Source organism: Acanthochromis polyacanthus, chromosome 1 (genome assembly GCF_021347895.1).
Source record: "Acanthochromis polyacanthus isolate Apoly-LR-REF ecotype Palm Island chromosome 1, KAUST_Apoly_ChrSc, whole genome shotgun sequence".
In the NCBI taxonomy this organism is placed as follows: domain Eukaryota; kingdom Metazoa; phylum Chordata; class Actinopteri; family Pomacentridae; genus Acanthochromis; species Acanthochromis polyacanthus.
In genome coordinates, this window is record NC_067113.1 from 45,445,441 (window position 1) to 45,461,819 (window position 16,379).

The following is a 16,379-nucleotide window of genomic DNA, read 5'->3' on the forward strand; positions in this document are numbered from 1 at the left end:
GCATGGTGACAAGATGAAGGCTTTTGAAAATGAAATCCCCACTGAAAGCAACCATGCCTGCATTTGGCATTCCAGACACACGCTACAAGAGAAACCTAACATCTGGCACATATCTGCTGCTGGTGGCACATTATCCACTTAGTCACTTTGCAAAGGTTTCTTTTATTATCTGTGCACTTCAGAGTTCATCGTTGCACCTGTGGAGACAAACAGAGGAATTAACATTTTCCTCTTCTCATTTAATCCTTGTTGTTCTGTACTTCAGGCTCATTGATTCATTTGCCCAGCTGCTGGATTATAATGGTTTCATTTCATAACTAATTTTTGAGAATCTATTCTCCTAATCTTTGCCAGTGCAGCAGCTCTCATTGCTGGTCATTGCTGGGGAAATGCGTCATCTTGTGGCTTTTTCATCGAATGCAGCACCCTGGGGAAGGGGAAGACTGAAATTGCACCTCACAAATCCTTCCATATGTGCGATCAATCATTTTGTGCTCAATTCAAAAACCAATTTAGCCACTCTCCCACACAAACACAGGTGGTGTAGAAAATTCGACATTATAGCACAAACTCCATCATACGAGCATCAGGAAGATGCACTCAGTTTTGTGCCTAATTAAAGTCTAGAATGCAAAATGTAATGTTATGGCTGAATACAAGCACAGCAGGTTTTATTTCCTCTTTTGTCGCAACCACTTACATGCTGGTTAAGATGGAGGCGCCAATTTCCCTGTTTACAGGTGGTTTGTTTGTATTTTCATCACAGAATGTTCGAGTATAATTTCAACCCACAGATCTGTGGATGGCCGGCCTGTATTGAATTATACTCTAGAAGCCAGTTTCAAATAAGATTAGGTGTCCCACACAGCCAAAATAGTATGATGACGAATTCAAGGTCCAGAGATGGTTAAGTGGGAGATAAATGCTGCCATCACCTCAGGTTGTGAGGTTTAAAACAATCACTACAACCATGGTGGAGGCAAAAAAAAGCTCCCTGAGCGATAAGAAACACAGTGATAACACTTTAAAGTAGAGCCATCATGGATATATTTCAGAAAAGCAGAATATTTAGGATTTGCAGCACAGAAATAAAACATGATCCCACAACACTGAAGTATATCAATATGTATGTAAATGTTGTCGTTTGAACATCGTAAAATAAAACTGATTGACATTAATACAACAAGCAGTCGCTGTTCCAGTTGAGAGTTAAAAAGGTAAGAATTTTGCAAGTTGACAGGGATGATTCATATTGGTCCTTTAAAGAAAGTCACCATTTAGAATCATTCTGACAAACATCCAGCACTTGAGCAACAGAGTGGATGCTGGAAAGAAAGAAGTGCCCTTTTGCTTTCCCTGGTTAGTCACAAATGACTCACAGAAGTAACTTAAGTACAAGTAAAAATGTAAATTAAGGAAATATTGAGACTCAAGTAGCATTATGTCATCATATAGTGGACCAAAGCAGATACTGAAATGCAACAAAATGAATATACTGCATGACAAAGACAGCAGAGCAACTAAGAAGTTAAGATTTGTCATAAGATAGAAGAGAAAATCTTGGAAATACAGTACCACGCACAAGTGCTTTCAACTAATTAATAGTTATATTTGTGAAATAACTTTTTTAAAAAGTGCAATAAACAGAAAAAAGCAATCATTATTTGGTGTGACCGTCCTTTGACTTTAAATAGCACCAGATCACCTGTGCACAAACTTTTTAAAGGAAGTTTGATCCAAGCATCCTAAACAAGTTTCCACAGTTCTGCTGTAGATTTAAGCTCAAATCTTTTGTTGCTTTATGTAAACCGAGACTGACTAAATATGGTTGAGACTTGCTTTTCACCACATTCCGCTTGTCCCTCAGCAGTTCTTCTCTCTTGTAACTCTCAATCTGTCCATCAATCTTGTCAATCTGACGTTCAAGGCGCCCTTCCTCTGCCATGATGGCTTCTGATTTTGTGTTCACTCCGCTCATATCTCCTTTTGAAACTCTTCCTACTCCTTCACTCTGTGTGAGCAACTCCATCTGTTGCAGGATTCCTTTTTTCTGAAGATTATTTATATGACTCAGGCTGTACATTTTGGGTCACTGTCGTGCTGCAGAATGGATTTGGAACCTTTCAGATGCCACATTCAAAGTGCATGGTACTATATATCAAAAATGCATAGCAACAAGCTGCTGAAAAGTAATGAAGCTTTGAAAAATCATACAGGTCATACAGTGACCATGTGGACATAAAGCGTTAATCAGGTATACAGTACATTCATAATATTAAAACAGAAGAGCAGCTTTGAGTAACACTGCGTACCAGCTGAGTTGAAAATTAGGCACAATGTGTGCTGCTGTGCTTCATGTAAGGAATGTATGGGAGCATGTGCAACATATCTGCAAAAAAATCAATTCTCCTTTTAGGGTCCAAACTCAGAGCAACACAGATGATATACAATCTTCTAAAACTTTCTGCTTCTCTTTAAAAACAGCACCATCTCTCCTCAAGAGGGCGATCTCATTCTCCAGAGCTCGTATTTTAGCCATCGTGTTCTCCTCCCTGCGATCCAGTTCCAAGATCTTTGCATGCAAACTCAAGATCTTACTCCAAAGCTCATCTTTGTCCGTGTCCGGTCTGCAGTACGAGTGCTCGTAAACAGAAATGTGCTCTCCATCGCTGGGTCCCATCTCCTCCAGGAAGCAGCCAGTGGGTTTGTCCTTGATCACTTCCACAGGGACTAAGCTAAAAGTCTGGCCCAGAACTGCTTGAAGGGCCATGGCGTCTCCATATGCCTCTCCATTGAATGAAGGTCCGAGAGGCTCACAACACAATACAGTCACGGACGAGTCAGTCTCCTGTTTGGAATGAGGTTCAGTGCTTGGAAACAGTGCAGCTGGTACTCCAGTGTCACCTGTTTTCTCACAAGCAGCAGTCTGTATCTCTGAGACCAGAGGTAGTTCAAATATCGTCTCTGTGTGCTCCTCAGCAGTACTGCTTGCTGTACTTGATGGAACCTTTTTACATGTCCTGCTCAAAATGAGTGGCTCGTACTAAGAGGCGAGTCAAAACCTTTGGTCTCAGCGTCAGTGTCTGGAGTGTTGGCTTTTACCTTGGAGCTTGTTTTAATGCTGGTCGCTTTTTTCTCACACCCCCTGAGATAAAGGAGAAGGGTCAATGATTCAACAGGAATCAATTTAATAATCAAACAGCTATGCAACAATCTAAATAGTGTAACGTAACCCTGTGAAAGAAACCTATAAGAAGTGGGAATGGCATTAAAACGCAGGGCAATGCAAAAGCCCTACAAAATGGACAAGGGCCCTGCTGCAGGCATCAAAACTCCACTTGGGAATCACAATTTTCTGGTGAGTGGAGAGAGTACCTGGCCACTTGGCTCCATTTCATTTGCAGAAAACATCATCAAGAGGTATAGGAAATTTGATCAGCAGCTTGTTTTGGTTGTATTGCCAAGTCAAGATACATAACAATCTTCCACTGAAGGAAAAATGGTGCGGGGATGGCTTTTATTCTTTCAGGGTAACGGGATTCCCGGCATCACGAAAAATATCAAAAGCAAGTCCCTGTCAAATGATCGCTGCACAGATACTGATGTCGCCTCCGGGGTCCACTCTGCCGGTTTCATGTTGTCCACCCATTTCTGAAGCCTGGGCTTGTCTTGCAAGGGAAACCTTTGAGAAACAGATTATGGGAGATTAAAGGGCCATTATAAAGCTGAAACTCTTCAGGTTTTCCTGTTATGGAGCACACACGGAAGACGACAGAGTACAGCTCAAAATACATTAAAGAAGCTTGATTTTCCAATGACTGTAGAAACCCTGGTTTCCACAAGTCAGATGCTGCTCTTCCAACCCTTTTCAGGAGGAGGACAATCTCTCTGCATCAGTGATTGACAATGTGCAGCAAAACAGCTGACCGCATAGCAGCCAACACAGACATAAGTGTGTGAGACCAGGATCTCTATCGCTTCTAATTTTCTCTCTTAGTACTCTTCAACACAGAAATATCATAAGATGCACAGCACTCTTGCAGTTTGGTTAACATGAAGCTTTACTGGGCTGAGTTTCAGACACTATTTCACATTCATTTGGCTGTCTGACAACAGAAATAGAATATATGCAAATAAGAAAGGCTAATTTTTTAAAATTCAGCTGTATTTATGTGTACATCTGAGAACAGAAAGCAGGAGTGAAGTAAACAGATGTAAACACCCGCTCAGTTTAGGTGGCACTAAAACACACTGGCATCATAAAAACACATTAACCCATCCAGTCTTTGTTTATAGGTTTAAAATCGATCTGAACGTTTCCACCTTCTCCGATAGTCCCTCAGTGTCACAATTTCCGCAGAGCTCTGATCTGTGGGCATACGCTCAAAGCTACATTAGTCATAAAAGCTGCATAACGTGCTAACATCACTGTGTTTCACACCTATCGACAGTTTAGAATTGTGTTGTGGAGACGTTGCCATTAAAAAGAAAAGTAATCCACTATATCGTCACTTCCTCGTACGCTGGGAGTGCATGAAAACTGTTGTGTTCACTCTTGCAGTCAACAGCAGAGCATCTGGGGTGTTTGCTCATGGCTGAGGCATTCCAAGTTAAAGCAAGCACAGTAAATAAACCTGCTGGACTGCGAGGAGGGTGCTCATTCGAAATGAAATCACTTCAGAAGCATATTATGCAAAGTTTGAGCTTGGTGCAGAGTGGGTTCCTCATTTTGGAACAGTAAATTCTTACTTGCTTGTAAAACTGGAAGGCTATCTAGTTGTGTGCCCTGTAGAATGAACAGAAGCAAACATAGTCACATCTTACAGCTTTTATTTTTGAACCTCTAGGTGTAGAGCACAAAAAAATGGGTTTTCACCATTTGAGATCTTTTAATGCAAAAAAAATGAGAGAATTTCTCTAAGTTAAAGAAAGGATGAAATTATAATTCTGATTACATAGCTCAGAATTTTCCACAATGACCCTATTCTTTCTGTCATTCTTAATGCAATTGAATATTAAATAATTAATAACTCAACATTCAGTCCAGCAGTCTCCTCTTGTATGTTTACAATCGTGCATACATCACATACCACTGATCTGACATTACTGCCACCCTTCCCGTGTCTCTGTAACAACACTGTGATTGCCTAATAATGCTAAACCCAGCAGAAACAACACCACTTGCAGCTAAACTAACTGTCTGCCTCCGCTGAAAGAAAACAGAAAACATACGGGTAGAAGCTAATTCTCTTGTTGTCTTGTCTTGACGCCGTTCCCCCGCGGTTCCTGCAAACCTTCACAGCGCAGTACCGTGGCATACCTGCGGCGAAACTACATGAAAACGCCTGGGAGATACCACAAGACTGTATATATGGGAGAGACACGTTTGTGCTAACTGCGATTTTTTTAAAAAACACGAAACAGCTTGTAAAAACTTTCACGTCCGGGTTGGAGCCCTCAGGACGGAAGTGACGACTTCACTTATTTCAAGATAGTTCCCGTCTCACCTGTGATTACAAAATGATTGCAAGAATATCAAAAAACAGAAGAGCGCCTTCAGAATTCAACTTTTTGAACAGGATGATTCAAAAATTTGACATATAAACTACACAATAAACGTACTGGCTAAATAAATGCTTTGGTGTCACGAAAATAGCAAAAAAATTACGAATAACCGAGCGAAGCGAAGACGAGAGTACGAACAGGATATTATCTTGGTTCGACTGCGGTCATCTCGGTCTATCCCTACTCTCCACGTGCCCACTGTTTGACCAATCAGATCGCTTGGAGTCACTGTGTTGGCGAAACTGACCAATGGTGTTGCGAGTCGTGGTATTACGGCTCAGGAATGCAACTCGTCAACAACGGCTAGCTTTCGTTTCTTGTCGGCGGCTGACTGAGGTGTACCCAGGCTGTTTGTCCACCTCGCAGGCAGGTAAGCCCTCTTTCTTGTACGCACTTGTCCCTAAACTTGTTCCTGAAACTGAAAACGTACCACAGAGTGTCATTAACAAGCGTTTTTAAGGGCAGAGCTCCTGTAAGCTTCCCATATACTCTAGTAAAAGAGTGAGTTGTCATTTTCTTGAAACAAGCTAGGAAAGTAAGGTTAAGTTAGCATTTTCTTGTAGCCTGCGTTCTTTTAATAGCTGGAGCGAGCATCTTTAATTTGTGTGTGTGTTGCGTGGGTGTGAGAAAGGAAGTTAAAGAACCCGCTCTCTTCACAGCCAAAAAAGGGTGTTAAAACCAGCAGTCATGGCCACAGCGCAGTCGGTCTTGCTGCTCGCAGTGACTATCCTGCTCATCTCAGAGTTCATCCTGGCTAAGCGGGACTACTACGACCTCCTAGGGGTTCCCAGAGATGCATCTGAGCGGCAGATCAAGAAAGCCTTCCATAAGCTGGCCCTGAAGTACCATCCTGACCGAAACAAGGGCCCAGACGCTGAAGCCAAGTTCAGAGAAATAGCTGAGGGTAAGTGTGTCATCCTGTCATGCCCAGTTCATGCTTTATCGTTTCACTTGTCATCTAAATACACTAAGTATCAAGATTATAGTCGGGGAACAGGTATGCTCAGTAATGGTCCAAGTTCACGTTTTAGCGGGTCTTCTGGAGGACTTTCGGTCACCAGTTAGCTGACACACACACCTTACTTTGTTTCTGTTGTGAGGTTACACATGATTACGTGTCATGGCAACCGCTGACGGTTCAAAGCCTGAATCAAAGCCTTGTTTTCTGAATAGACTTTTATAAACGCAAATCGTAGTTGACAGGTGAACCATTTAAGGTGATGTGTGTCTGTATGTCATTTGTTTTCTGTCTCTTCCAGCATACGAAACGCTATCAGATGATAAGAGGAGGCGAGAGTATGACCAGTTTGGTCATGGCTCTTCAGCAGGGGAGGGCCATAGAGGAGGCGGCGGCAGTGACTATAACTTCAACCAGCACTACCAGTCCTTCAACTTCAATTTGATGACATGTTCAAAGACTTTGACACTTTTGGTCAACAGCAACAACATCAACACCACCACTTCCACTCCCAGGCCCATTCCCACCATCAAGCCCACCAGAAGAGACACTTCCAGGCTCACCGGGAGGCCATGAACAACCACAGGAGGCAATTTCAGCAGGGGGCGTTCGGTGGAGGACTCTTTGATGACATGTTTGAGGACTTGGAGAAGATGTTTTCCTTTAACGCGCACAATACCAGGACTGAGGACAGATTTCAGGCTCAGGGAAGCAGCACTGCAGGACAGTGACTCAGCGTCGGGGCAACATGGTGACCACCTTCACCGACTGCTCCTGAGGCTAGGAGGACGGTGCACATGCCCACTTGGGACACTTCCTGAGTCTTTAGTTGTGGTTTTGAAATTGAATGCTAATTTATCACTTGGGGGAATACAGAATGGTTCTGTGTGGCTTTTGTAATTTTCTGTATGTACGTTCCTCTTTGAACAAATATCCAAGCTGGCCTGATAAATGGCTGCAACTACCAAGCAATAACTCATACTCATTATTGTCTGTAAGATCATTCAGATACCTCCCTATTATTTAGCTTTCCAGGTTCATTATGTTTACTTGTTTTTATTTTTTTTTGTGATGGTACAATCTGTTGGACTCAGGTGTGATCTAAGGCTAAAAAGATCATTTCAGTTAAATTTTGTCTTTTGAGAACAGCGTGGCAATGAGGTTAGTTTTGCAGCTTTCAGGCCACCCTCCCCAGGATCTGCAGCAGTTCTCATTGTGTGCTCTGGGTTTGCAGATCTTGATTTGGTTAAAGACAGAATTGTGCGTCTAAAATACCATGTGATTCTATCAAATTTGGTTTTATAGCACTTATATCTAATGTTGCAGGCTGGCCATTATCAACTGTTACCTCGTTTAAGTTTCTTCCGACAGAGTAGAATCTACCTTCACACAGTCAGGGTAGGAAATTAACATCGGTCCCATGACAAATACTGGTAAACCCCAGGCAGAGTTGGTGGTGTCACTCGGCTGTTTTGCAAGCAGCTGTTTTGATGATTACCTAAAAACCTGGGCTCGTCTGCCAGTGAAGCTGAATGGTCTGAAATGTTAGTTTCCCAAACTGATCGTAACGTGCAATATTTAGCACCTTTGCTCTACATGTTGCCTATCTTTCATAGACAGTGCTGTGTAAAAGTCATTGTCTAATGTCAGCACTTTGTGTGCGTGCGTGTGCGTGTGCGTGTGTGTGTGTGTGTGTGTGTGTGTGCCGAGAGTGACTTGAGTATTGATTTGGTTGCATAATGTTTGAAGAATGAATAATAAAAAAATGTTCTAAGAGCAAATATCTGTGTTCTGTGTTGGGAGAGGGGGAAGAGTGGGAAATGCATTCGTGCACTTGATTCTAAATCATGTTTAACCGCTTGCAGTTAATTTTAATTTAAATATAAATAGTTTTATTATATTTCCCTCTGGCTTAATGCAGAATTAGCTTAAGATGAGTTACTGTGGGTCATGCTTTGTCCATTGAACTTCCCAAACTACATTATATCCAATAGAAAGTAATTGCAAAGCTTGTGACTTGTGTAACCAGAGAGGAGATCATTTGCTGTCCTATTTATTACCATGACCTATAAGCATTAACAGTAATCAATTAAATTGGACACACTGGTGTTACACAGGATTCTACATTCGTATGCAGAAGAAGAAGAACACAACGCAAATAGTACCGGATGCTCTAAAAGTTAATGGTTGACACTGAGTTAAGAGAGATTCTGATTCAACTCATTTTGAAGGGCTCACTAAGTGCATTTTATTCTAAAGTGTTTTTGAAATGTTGGCACCCCTTTGGTCAAAAAGATGCAATTTAGTTTAGCTGGCTGTTGTTTTAGAAAGCTGCTGTTCTAGCTGAACTCCAGTAGAGAGCGTCCTTTCTTCAGAAAAGACAACAGTGGCTAGAATGGTATCTATAATGGGTGATTGAGAAGAAGGCAACTTGATAAAATAAAAAACAAAAAACTGTGTTCTACAATTTTTAACATTAGAATCGAGATGAGTTAAATTAGAATAATGAGAGAGCAGCTGTACATCTTTTTGGGAAGTTTGGTATAAAAGAGAAAAATCTTCTACTTTTGTGGTTCAGACTGAATCTAACTGGGCCAAAAAGAGAATACATGTGACCTAATCACACATTTTAAGCCTATTGTATATTCTACAGAAACCCTTTGGGTGCATCATCATCATCACCTCATAGCACTTCTAGTTCAACAGCACCATGCAACACAGTTTTGCTCTTCTTGCTCCTTAAGTGCAGTAACATGATATAACAATGGTCTTTTCAGAAATGCAGCAGTATTTATGAATTTAAATATAATTTTACATACCATGTGTGTCCTACAACTGGGTACATTATCTATCATACCTTATCTGTACATGTGGAAGGTCTACTATATAGTCTTTTTTAAATCTTATATTTATTATTATTGTGCTTTAATAGTTCATTTGTATCTAGCTGCTGTAGCATGGATTTCCCAAGCGATGGTAAAATACAGTTTATCTTAATTTATCAGGAATTGGTTGAAAAAAGCAATAATGTTACCGATAATTTAAAAAATATTGAATATCAGATCTGACCAGTCATATCCAAGTGAAAATATTTCATGGAACTGAGCGCACACTCACACAAATAAGACAGAAATACAGTGGATAACATAATAATTTGCAATGTTGTTCTAAATTTCAGTGCCTTAAATGTAAATTAAATTGAAAAAGACAGCAATATGTGTTAACAATCCCATAGTTGACATGACCTGATTTCGTAGCTCTGTCGCTGCCATCAATATAAACATCTATCCATCCATTATCTGTACACTGCTTCATCCTCATTAGGCCGCACTGTGGGAGGAAGCCAGAGAACCCAGTGAAAACCCATGCATGCACAGGAAGAACACACAAAGATCCCAGGCCAAGGTCAAGGTCACAAACCGGGGATCTTCTAGCTACAAGGCGACAGCACTAACCACTAAGCCGCTTTGCAGCAATCAATACAAATATGAATGAGTAAAAGCAACAACACAAGTAGGTCAGGTTGATTATTTTGCCCAGAACATGCTTAACTTTTACTTTTTGGAGTTTCTCCAATCAGAGATGACACATTTATTAGAAGGAAGTGCACATGATAAAGAGGAAAGTCTTTATTGCTTAAAGCAATCCAGCTGATTGCTCATGAGATTGAACCGCAGGATGATCAGATAAAAAGAAGAACCTGCTGCATGCCAAACCTCTCAACTTCTCCTTCTGACAAACCACAAGAACACATAGAATAATCACAGCTAATCACGGCTAATTGTAGGCTAATGTTGCTACTTGATTCCTGGTTAACAACACGCAGTTACATAAACGGAGACGAAGATGCAACCAGCAGCTACAGACCTGCTAAACTGCAGCGTCATACAAGCTGCACCACACCCAGGCGTAGCTAAGCTAACGAGGAGTAGATAAAGTATCCGAAGAATCATCCAAATTTGACTCATCTGTTTAGAGATGATATGTCTGTTCTAAATAATGACACCAAACATGCATATTACTCACCTTAATGCTGCTCTATTGACTGTAATGTTAATATCACATTAATGTGTCAGTCCCAGTAATTGAATAATCACTCAAGCATCCTGTTCTAATATTCTTAATTGCTTTAATGTTTCTTATAATAAAATGCGCAACGAGCTGGCTAATATGGGGTCAACGTTTCTAATATGCAGCTTGGGGCTAAAATTAGATGTGCTTTAAAAATGATCAGTAAACTCTGAAATAAACAAATGTGGAGAAGCCAGGAAGAGGCCAAGCTGCTGCAATCTGAACTAGTTAAAGGTGAGATGGTGACTTTTAGCTAATACAAGATATGAGGAAGTTAGAGCAGTCAAGAAAATATAAGCATGAACAACTAGTTCCATGTTGGAATGTGAGATTTTTGGTTTGATTATGGAGAAATGTAATAATTGATGGAGGGCAAGTATGTTCACCTCCTTATTTTGTTGAAATAGGACACTGATGAAATAATGATTAGCTCAACATGATGCTGTTGCAGTTCAATAATTTTAATTTAAATATAAAAATAAAGAAAGATTAATTCTGTTTTCGTTTTTTTTCCCTCTTGAAACACAATCAGTGGAGTACCAATAAGAGCATCATTAAAGAACCAGATCGATAAGCAGTATTAGTAAGCAGCAGAACTGTGAAATTCTTTACGATATCCATCTGTAGGAGGAATCTAAAAAACGTACTGAGTCAACAATATGCCACCGGACACGAAAACCCTTTCAAGAAACACTCTCCATGTAGTCCATGATGGGCTCGGCAACACTATCATACGACAAAACATACCAACAGTACAAATACACAACCCATAGAGCTGTGAACTGCATTGCTCCCGATATGTTTTCACTGACATAAAACACTCTTTCCTGATATAGTTTTTTCCCATATCGCCAGTTTAAGCTGATAATATTCAATTAGATTGAGATTTGGGGAATTTGGAGGCTGAGTCAACACCTCAAACTCATTGTCGTGCTCCTCAAACCATTCCTGAACCATTTTTGCTATGTGGTTTGGTTCATTATCCTGCTGAAAGAGGCCGCAGCCATCAGGGAATAGTGTTTCCATCAAAGGTTGTACATGGTCTGAAACAAAGTTTAGGTAGGTGGTACAGATCAAAGAAACATCCACATGGATGGCAGGATCCAAGGTTTACCAGCAGAACATTTCCCAAAGCATCACACTGCCTCTGCTGACTTGCCTTCTTCCCATAGTGCATGCTGATGTCATGTGATCCCCATGCACACCCAGCCACCCACGTGATGTAAAAGAACACGTGATTCATCAGACCAGGCCACCACCTTAAATTACTCCGTGGACCAGATCTGATGCTCATGTGCTCCCTTTTTCTATATTTCTCACACTTCAGTGTTCTAAGTCACCAAACTAATATTTACATTGATTTAATGTCAGGCAGAGATATCCTCAGCAATATCTGTGTAACCCTTTCCAGACTGATAAGTGTCTGTGACTTTGTTTTCATCTGTTCTTGACCTTCTTTACAACGTGGCATCATGCAGCTACCTCACAATGCCAGGCAGCTTCTATTCAGTGATGTTTAGATTCAACAAGTAGTATTCATATGTGGGTGTAGCCGGTGAAATTGAACCTAACTGCCGAACAAATCTGGATATTTTGTAGTTCGATAGGCTGGGGTCCAGTTATTTTTTCACATAGGGCAAGATGGGCTGGACAGCATTTTTCCTCCAATAAATGAAATCATCATTTAAAAACTACATTTTGTGTTTTCTTCAGTTATCTTTGTCTTATATCAAAACTAGTTTGATGATCTGAACTATTCAAGTGTGAAAAATGTGAAAGAATAGAAGATGTAGTTTTATTCTCGGATACTTTTTCACAGAACTGTATAATCACACTCTTCGTGCTTCTGTCTTTGACTGTTCCACAGTGTTGATGCACTTCAGACATCACTAATCGAATCCAGATGCACTTTGTTTCTGCCCCTCCTCTCTCACTGACTGTTACACAACAGGCTGCCTCCTCCTAGCAGGAGTCTGCAGCACTAACAGACGTTTGTAGACTGAGAACTTCAGCGTCAGATCTGCAAGATGATACCTGCAGTTACACTCAACAATGGAGCAAAGATGCCTATAGTGGGTCTGGGAACATGGAGGGTAAGTCACAACACTTTAGTTTTTACTTTTAGCAATCTGTAGTAGACTGCTGACATCTATTATCTGTACTATGTATTCTGTGCTGTGCATTATCTTCATGTAACAAATCATATCCCTTGCTGCCTAAATTTATATTCACAAGTACAAAAAGATGTGGTATTTAAACAATAAACTGAATCACTTTCTCAAAAACTTGTTAAATCAGCAATACTGGTAATAATTTCTCCTTCACATTCATTTGAAGCTTTCTAAACAGAGCCAAAAAGGCCAAAATACACAAAAGACAATCACTGCCACATATTTAACTAGCTGTATTGTGTTTCTCTGCAGGCAGACCCAGGAAAGGTCGGCGAGGCCGTGAAGGTGGCCATAAGTTGTGGCTACAGACACATTGATGGTGCTTATGTGTACCAGAATGAAGAAGAAGTTGGGGCTGCAGTTTGCGCTATGATTGAGCAGGAAGTGGTGAAGAGGGAGGATCTATTCATTGTCAGTAAGGTACGCTACAGAGCCAGTGTTACTAAACTTATATGGCCTTACTGTATGTAGGTGTGCGATGACAGACTTGCACAAAATTGATTTTCTTTCTGGATGGTTTGCTATGAGATACCTTTGGACTTCCCCAGTGCAGTTGTATTTGCTCATTTGTCAGCTGCTGGGGGGTTAAACAACAATGTCTGTAAAAATGGAGCATGAAAGAGCATGAAACATGTTAGTCATAGTCTTCCCCCAGTTAAGCTTCATACTCTCAACACTTTGTTTCACTCATAAGATGCATGTCACGCTTTACAATGAGAAACAATGTGCTTGTGTTTGGAAGGACAATGAGTTTTCTCATGCAATACTGCAGTTTCACCACAACACATCCACATAAATCACACAGACAGTATGCTTGGTAAAACTGGTGTTTGCTCTTCCTAGTTATGGTGCACCTTTCACCTTCCATCTATGGTGAGGGGAGCATGTGAGAAGACTCTGAGTGATCTGAAACTGGACTACGTGGACCTTTACCTCATGCATTTTCCAATGGGGGCCAAAGTATGTACACCTCCTGACTTGTGCTTCTAATACATAAAAGAAAGGATTCTGGTCAAGCTGATGAATTGGTCTATTATACTTGCCTAGGCAACTCTGACTTGCTCTACTTTCTCTATCTATACCTCTGAATTTTTAAAAAGCTGAATTATCATAATAAAAAAGATGCCGTTTGACTTTGAATGCTGCATTTCAAACTTTTATATTCACTTCTGCAGCCAGGCGATGAGCTTTTTCCTGTAGATGGGAACGAACAGATCATTTCTGATGACAGCAACTTCTTGGACACTTGGGAGGTAATTTAAGTGGCTCATTGCATTTTCAGAGACACATGCTAGCAACTAAAGTGTGTAGTGCATCTCTAATATCAGTGTCCAATTTGTCTGCCAGGCTATGGAAGAGCTGGTGGACGCTGGGTTGGTCAAAGCTATCGGCATCTCCAACTTCAACAAAGACCAGACTGAAGCCATCCTCAACAAGCCAGGCCTCAAGTACAAACCTGCTGTCAACCAGGTGGGAAATAAAACATCTGTTATGAAGCTTAATGTAGCAGAAAATAACACCAGAATGACTTTAAAATCTAAAAAACATATGATGGTTTCTTTAGATTGAGTGCCACCCATATCTGACCCAAGAGAAGCTGATCAAGTACTGCCACTCAAAAGGCATAGCAGTGACGGCTTACAGTCCGCTGAGTTCCCCTGACAGACCCTGGTAAGAGAACTTATAACTTATACTTGCAGAAAATCTCCTGGAAGGTTTTCCTTGCAAGAATATTAACTGCCATTCAGTCTTTTCTGTTCTTATTTACAAAAGGGCATCATCTGATGAACCCTCTCTGCTGGAGGACCCCAAGATTAAGGCCATTGCCACCAAGTACAACAAGACTCCAGCACAGGTAAGACAGAAAAGAAATGAATGCTGTCCAGTAAACCTATAAGCTTTAGTAGAAGGTAATTGGATCTCGTCAAGATGTTTCATCTTACACTAGTTTTGAGTTCTTTTGTTCAGACAAATAAAGATTAGATAGATGTTGATTACCTTGCTTGACAGTGTCGGCAAGCACCGTCGCCTTCCTCGGCCCGTGACGTCACAGGCTGACGCTACAGGGGCTGGTCCCCGTTACAGCGGCCCGGTTCGATTCCCGCTCGCGGCCCTTTGCTGCATGTCTACCCCCCACTCTTCTCCCCCGTTTCCTGTCCGCCTCTCACGTTGCCTATCTAAACAAAGGCCAAAAAAATATCTTAAAAGTAGTCCAGTTATCATGAAGGTTTGTCTTTTCTCCCTTTTTTTGGGAGCAAACACATATGTAAAATGACCCTATAATTTTTTTTTTTTTTGCAATTTGAGGCTTTTGCACAAGATGCGTCATATTACACACCAAAAGGTCACATTCCACATAGCAGCAGCACGAGTGTGCAGAACAAACAAGTTAACAAAGACATATTGTGTCAAAGTGATGCATTTCGATTACTGGGCAGATGCCGACACCACAAGCAACCACACAACCCCAAAATTTTGTCATGCTGTATTGCTAAAGTTCAATAATTGAGGCCTTCAAGAGGAAAGTCAGTGCTGTCACGGTGGATCACAAGGCTTGTTAAAAAACTCAAAACAGTAGAGTACTGTCTGTTTGTGTGGTAAACCACACTGATGCTCAGGAAGAAAATACTGTGTCCTTCTCATGAACTATTGCCTCCTTCAACAGGTTCTGATCAGATTCCACACCCAGAGGAATGTGATTGTCATTGCAAAATCAGCAACCCCTCACCGTATCAAGGAAAATTTTGAGGTACAGTCATTTTAAGCATTCAGAATCGTATTTTTGATGATGCTGTTGGCTGTACTAATTGAGATCATTTTAAAATCCAGGTTTTCACTTTTATTTGACATATCCACTACATTAAGGGCAGCTTCTACAGTGTGTCTCAGCTTATTATTGTTCTCTTCTCTTTCAGCTCTTTGACTTTGAGTTGAGCCGAGATGACATGACATTCCTCCTGAGCCTGAACAAGAACTGGAGAGCATTCCAAATGCCATGGTGAGTAAAGATGGAGGAACAAGAAGGGGGAAAAGAGAAAAACTAAAAAAGACATGAAAGAATTATGACTAGGTATATCATCTGAACTTTAAGTAATCCATGTTCCTTGTTTTTTTCTCTACAGGGCCTCAAAACACAAAGACTTCCCCTTGAATGCAGAATACTAGCTCATCTGACAATACAGTACAATATGCTGCACTGTTTGCAGATTTTGAGTCTTTCTTTAGGCCAAATCTACATATAACGTTGTCAAACCACCACCTGACTAATGCAGTCCGAGCCTGAGAATTTATCCCTACTGACTCATATCTTTCTTGCACAATTCAATGCATAGAGCACTATAGGCTGTGCAACCATTACACTTTTTGTTTTTGCTAATTAACACTGTGTAATTTCAGAATGTAGGATTTCACTGAATATTTTAAAACAATACTGCCAGGATTAATTTAGCATTTTTAAAAGAACACTAAATATTAATTTCTAATATGTTTGAGAACATGATCCTGTTACATAAGCTACACTTAACCTGTGAAGTTGCAGTTTACATTCACGTCTGTCTGTGCTCATGCAATGTACATCATGTAGTCAATGCTTTAAATAAATGATGTAAAACGTA

At 40.7% G+C, this 16,379-nt stretch overlaps 3 protein-coding genes across 3 annotated transcripts; 2 read left to right on the forward strand and 1 right to left on the reverse strand.

Moving 5' to 3' along the window:
* Window positions 1–1,030: 1,030 nt before the first annotated feature.
* Window positions 1,031–5,565, reverse strand: LOC110972323 (THAP domain-containing protein 5). Its single transcript, XM_051951663.1, is given in 5 exon segments — window positions 1,031–3,043; window positions 3,141–3,145; window positions 3,569–3,608; window positions 3,610–3,682; window positions 5,233–5,565. Coding segments are annotated over 5 exon segments (822 nt in total). The 5' UTR covers window positions 5,319–5,565; the 3' UTR covers window positions 1,031–2,425.
* Window positions 5,566–5,815: 250 nt separating this feature from the next.
* Window positions 5,816–8,304, forward strand: LOC110972342 (dnaJ homolog subfamily B member 9-like). The gene is given in 5 exon segments (XM_022222738.2): window positions 5,816–5,935; window positions 6,225–6,469; window positions 6,825–6,959; window positions 6,962–7,219; window positions 7,222–8,304. Coding segments are annotated over 4 exon segments (690 nt in total). The 5' UTR covers window positions 5,816–5,935; window positions 6,225–6,252; the 3' UTR covers window positions 7,302–8,304.
* Window positions 8,305–12,520: 4,216 nt separating this feature from the next.
* LOC110972333 (aldo-keto reductase family 1 member B1-like) lies at window positions 12,521–16,379 on the forward strand. Its single transcript, XM_022222726.2, has 10 exons — window positions 12,521–12,687; window positions 13,018–13,185; window positions 13,609–13,725; window positions 13,941–14,018; window positions 14,113–14,235; window positions 14,330–14,436; window positions 14,539–14,620; window positions 15,431–15,514; window positions 15,681–15,763; window positions 15,888–16,379. The coding sequence occupies exons 1-10, from the start codon at window positions 12,622–12,624 to the stop codon at window positions 15,928–15,930; spliced, it is 951 nt and encodes a 316-aa protein (XP_022078418.1). The 5' UTR covers window positions 12,521–12,621; the 3' UTR covers window positions 15,931–16,379.

Excerpts from the sequence above, each read along its gene's own strand:
- LOC110972333 (XM_022222726.2), top strand. The coding sequence starts at position 12,622 with ATGATACCTGCAGTTACACTCAACAATGGAGCAAAGATGCCTATAGTG. Across the intron at positions 12,688-13,017 it reads TGGGTCTGGGAACATGGAGG|GCAGACCCAGGAAAGGTCGG; the intron begins GTAAGTCACAAC and ends GTTTCTCTGCAG. Across the intron at positions 13,186-13,608 it reads ATCTATTCATTGTCAGTAAG|TTATGGTGCACCTTTCACCT; the intron begins GTACGCTACAGA and ends TGCTCTTCCTAG.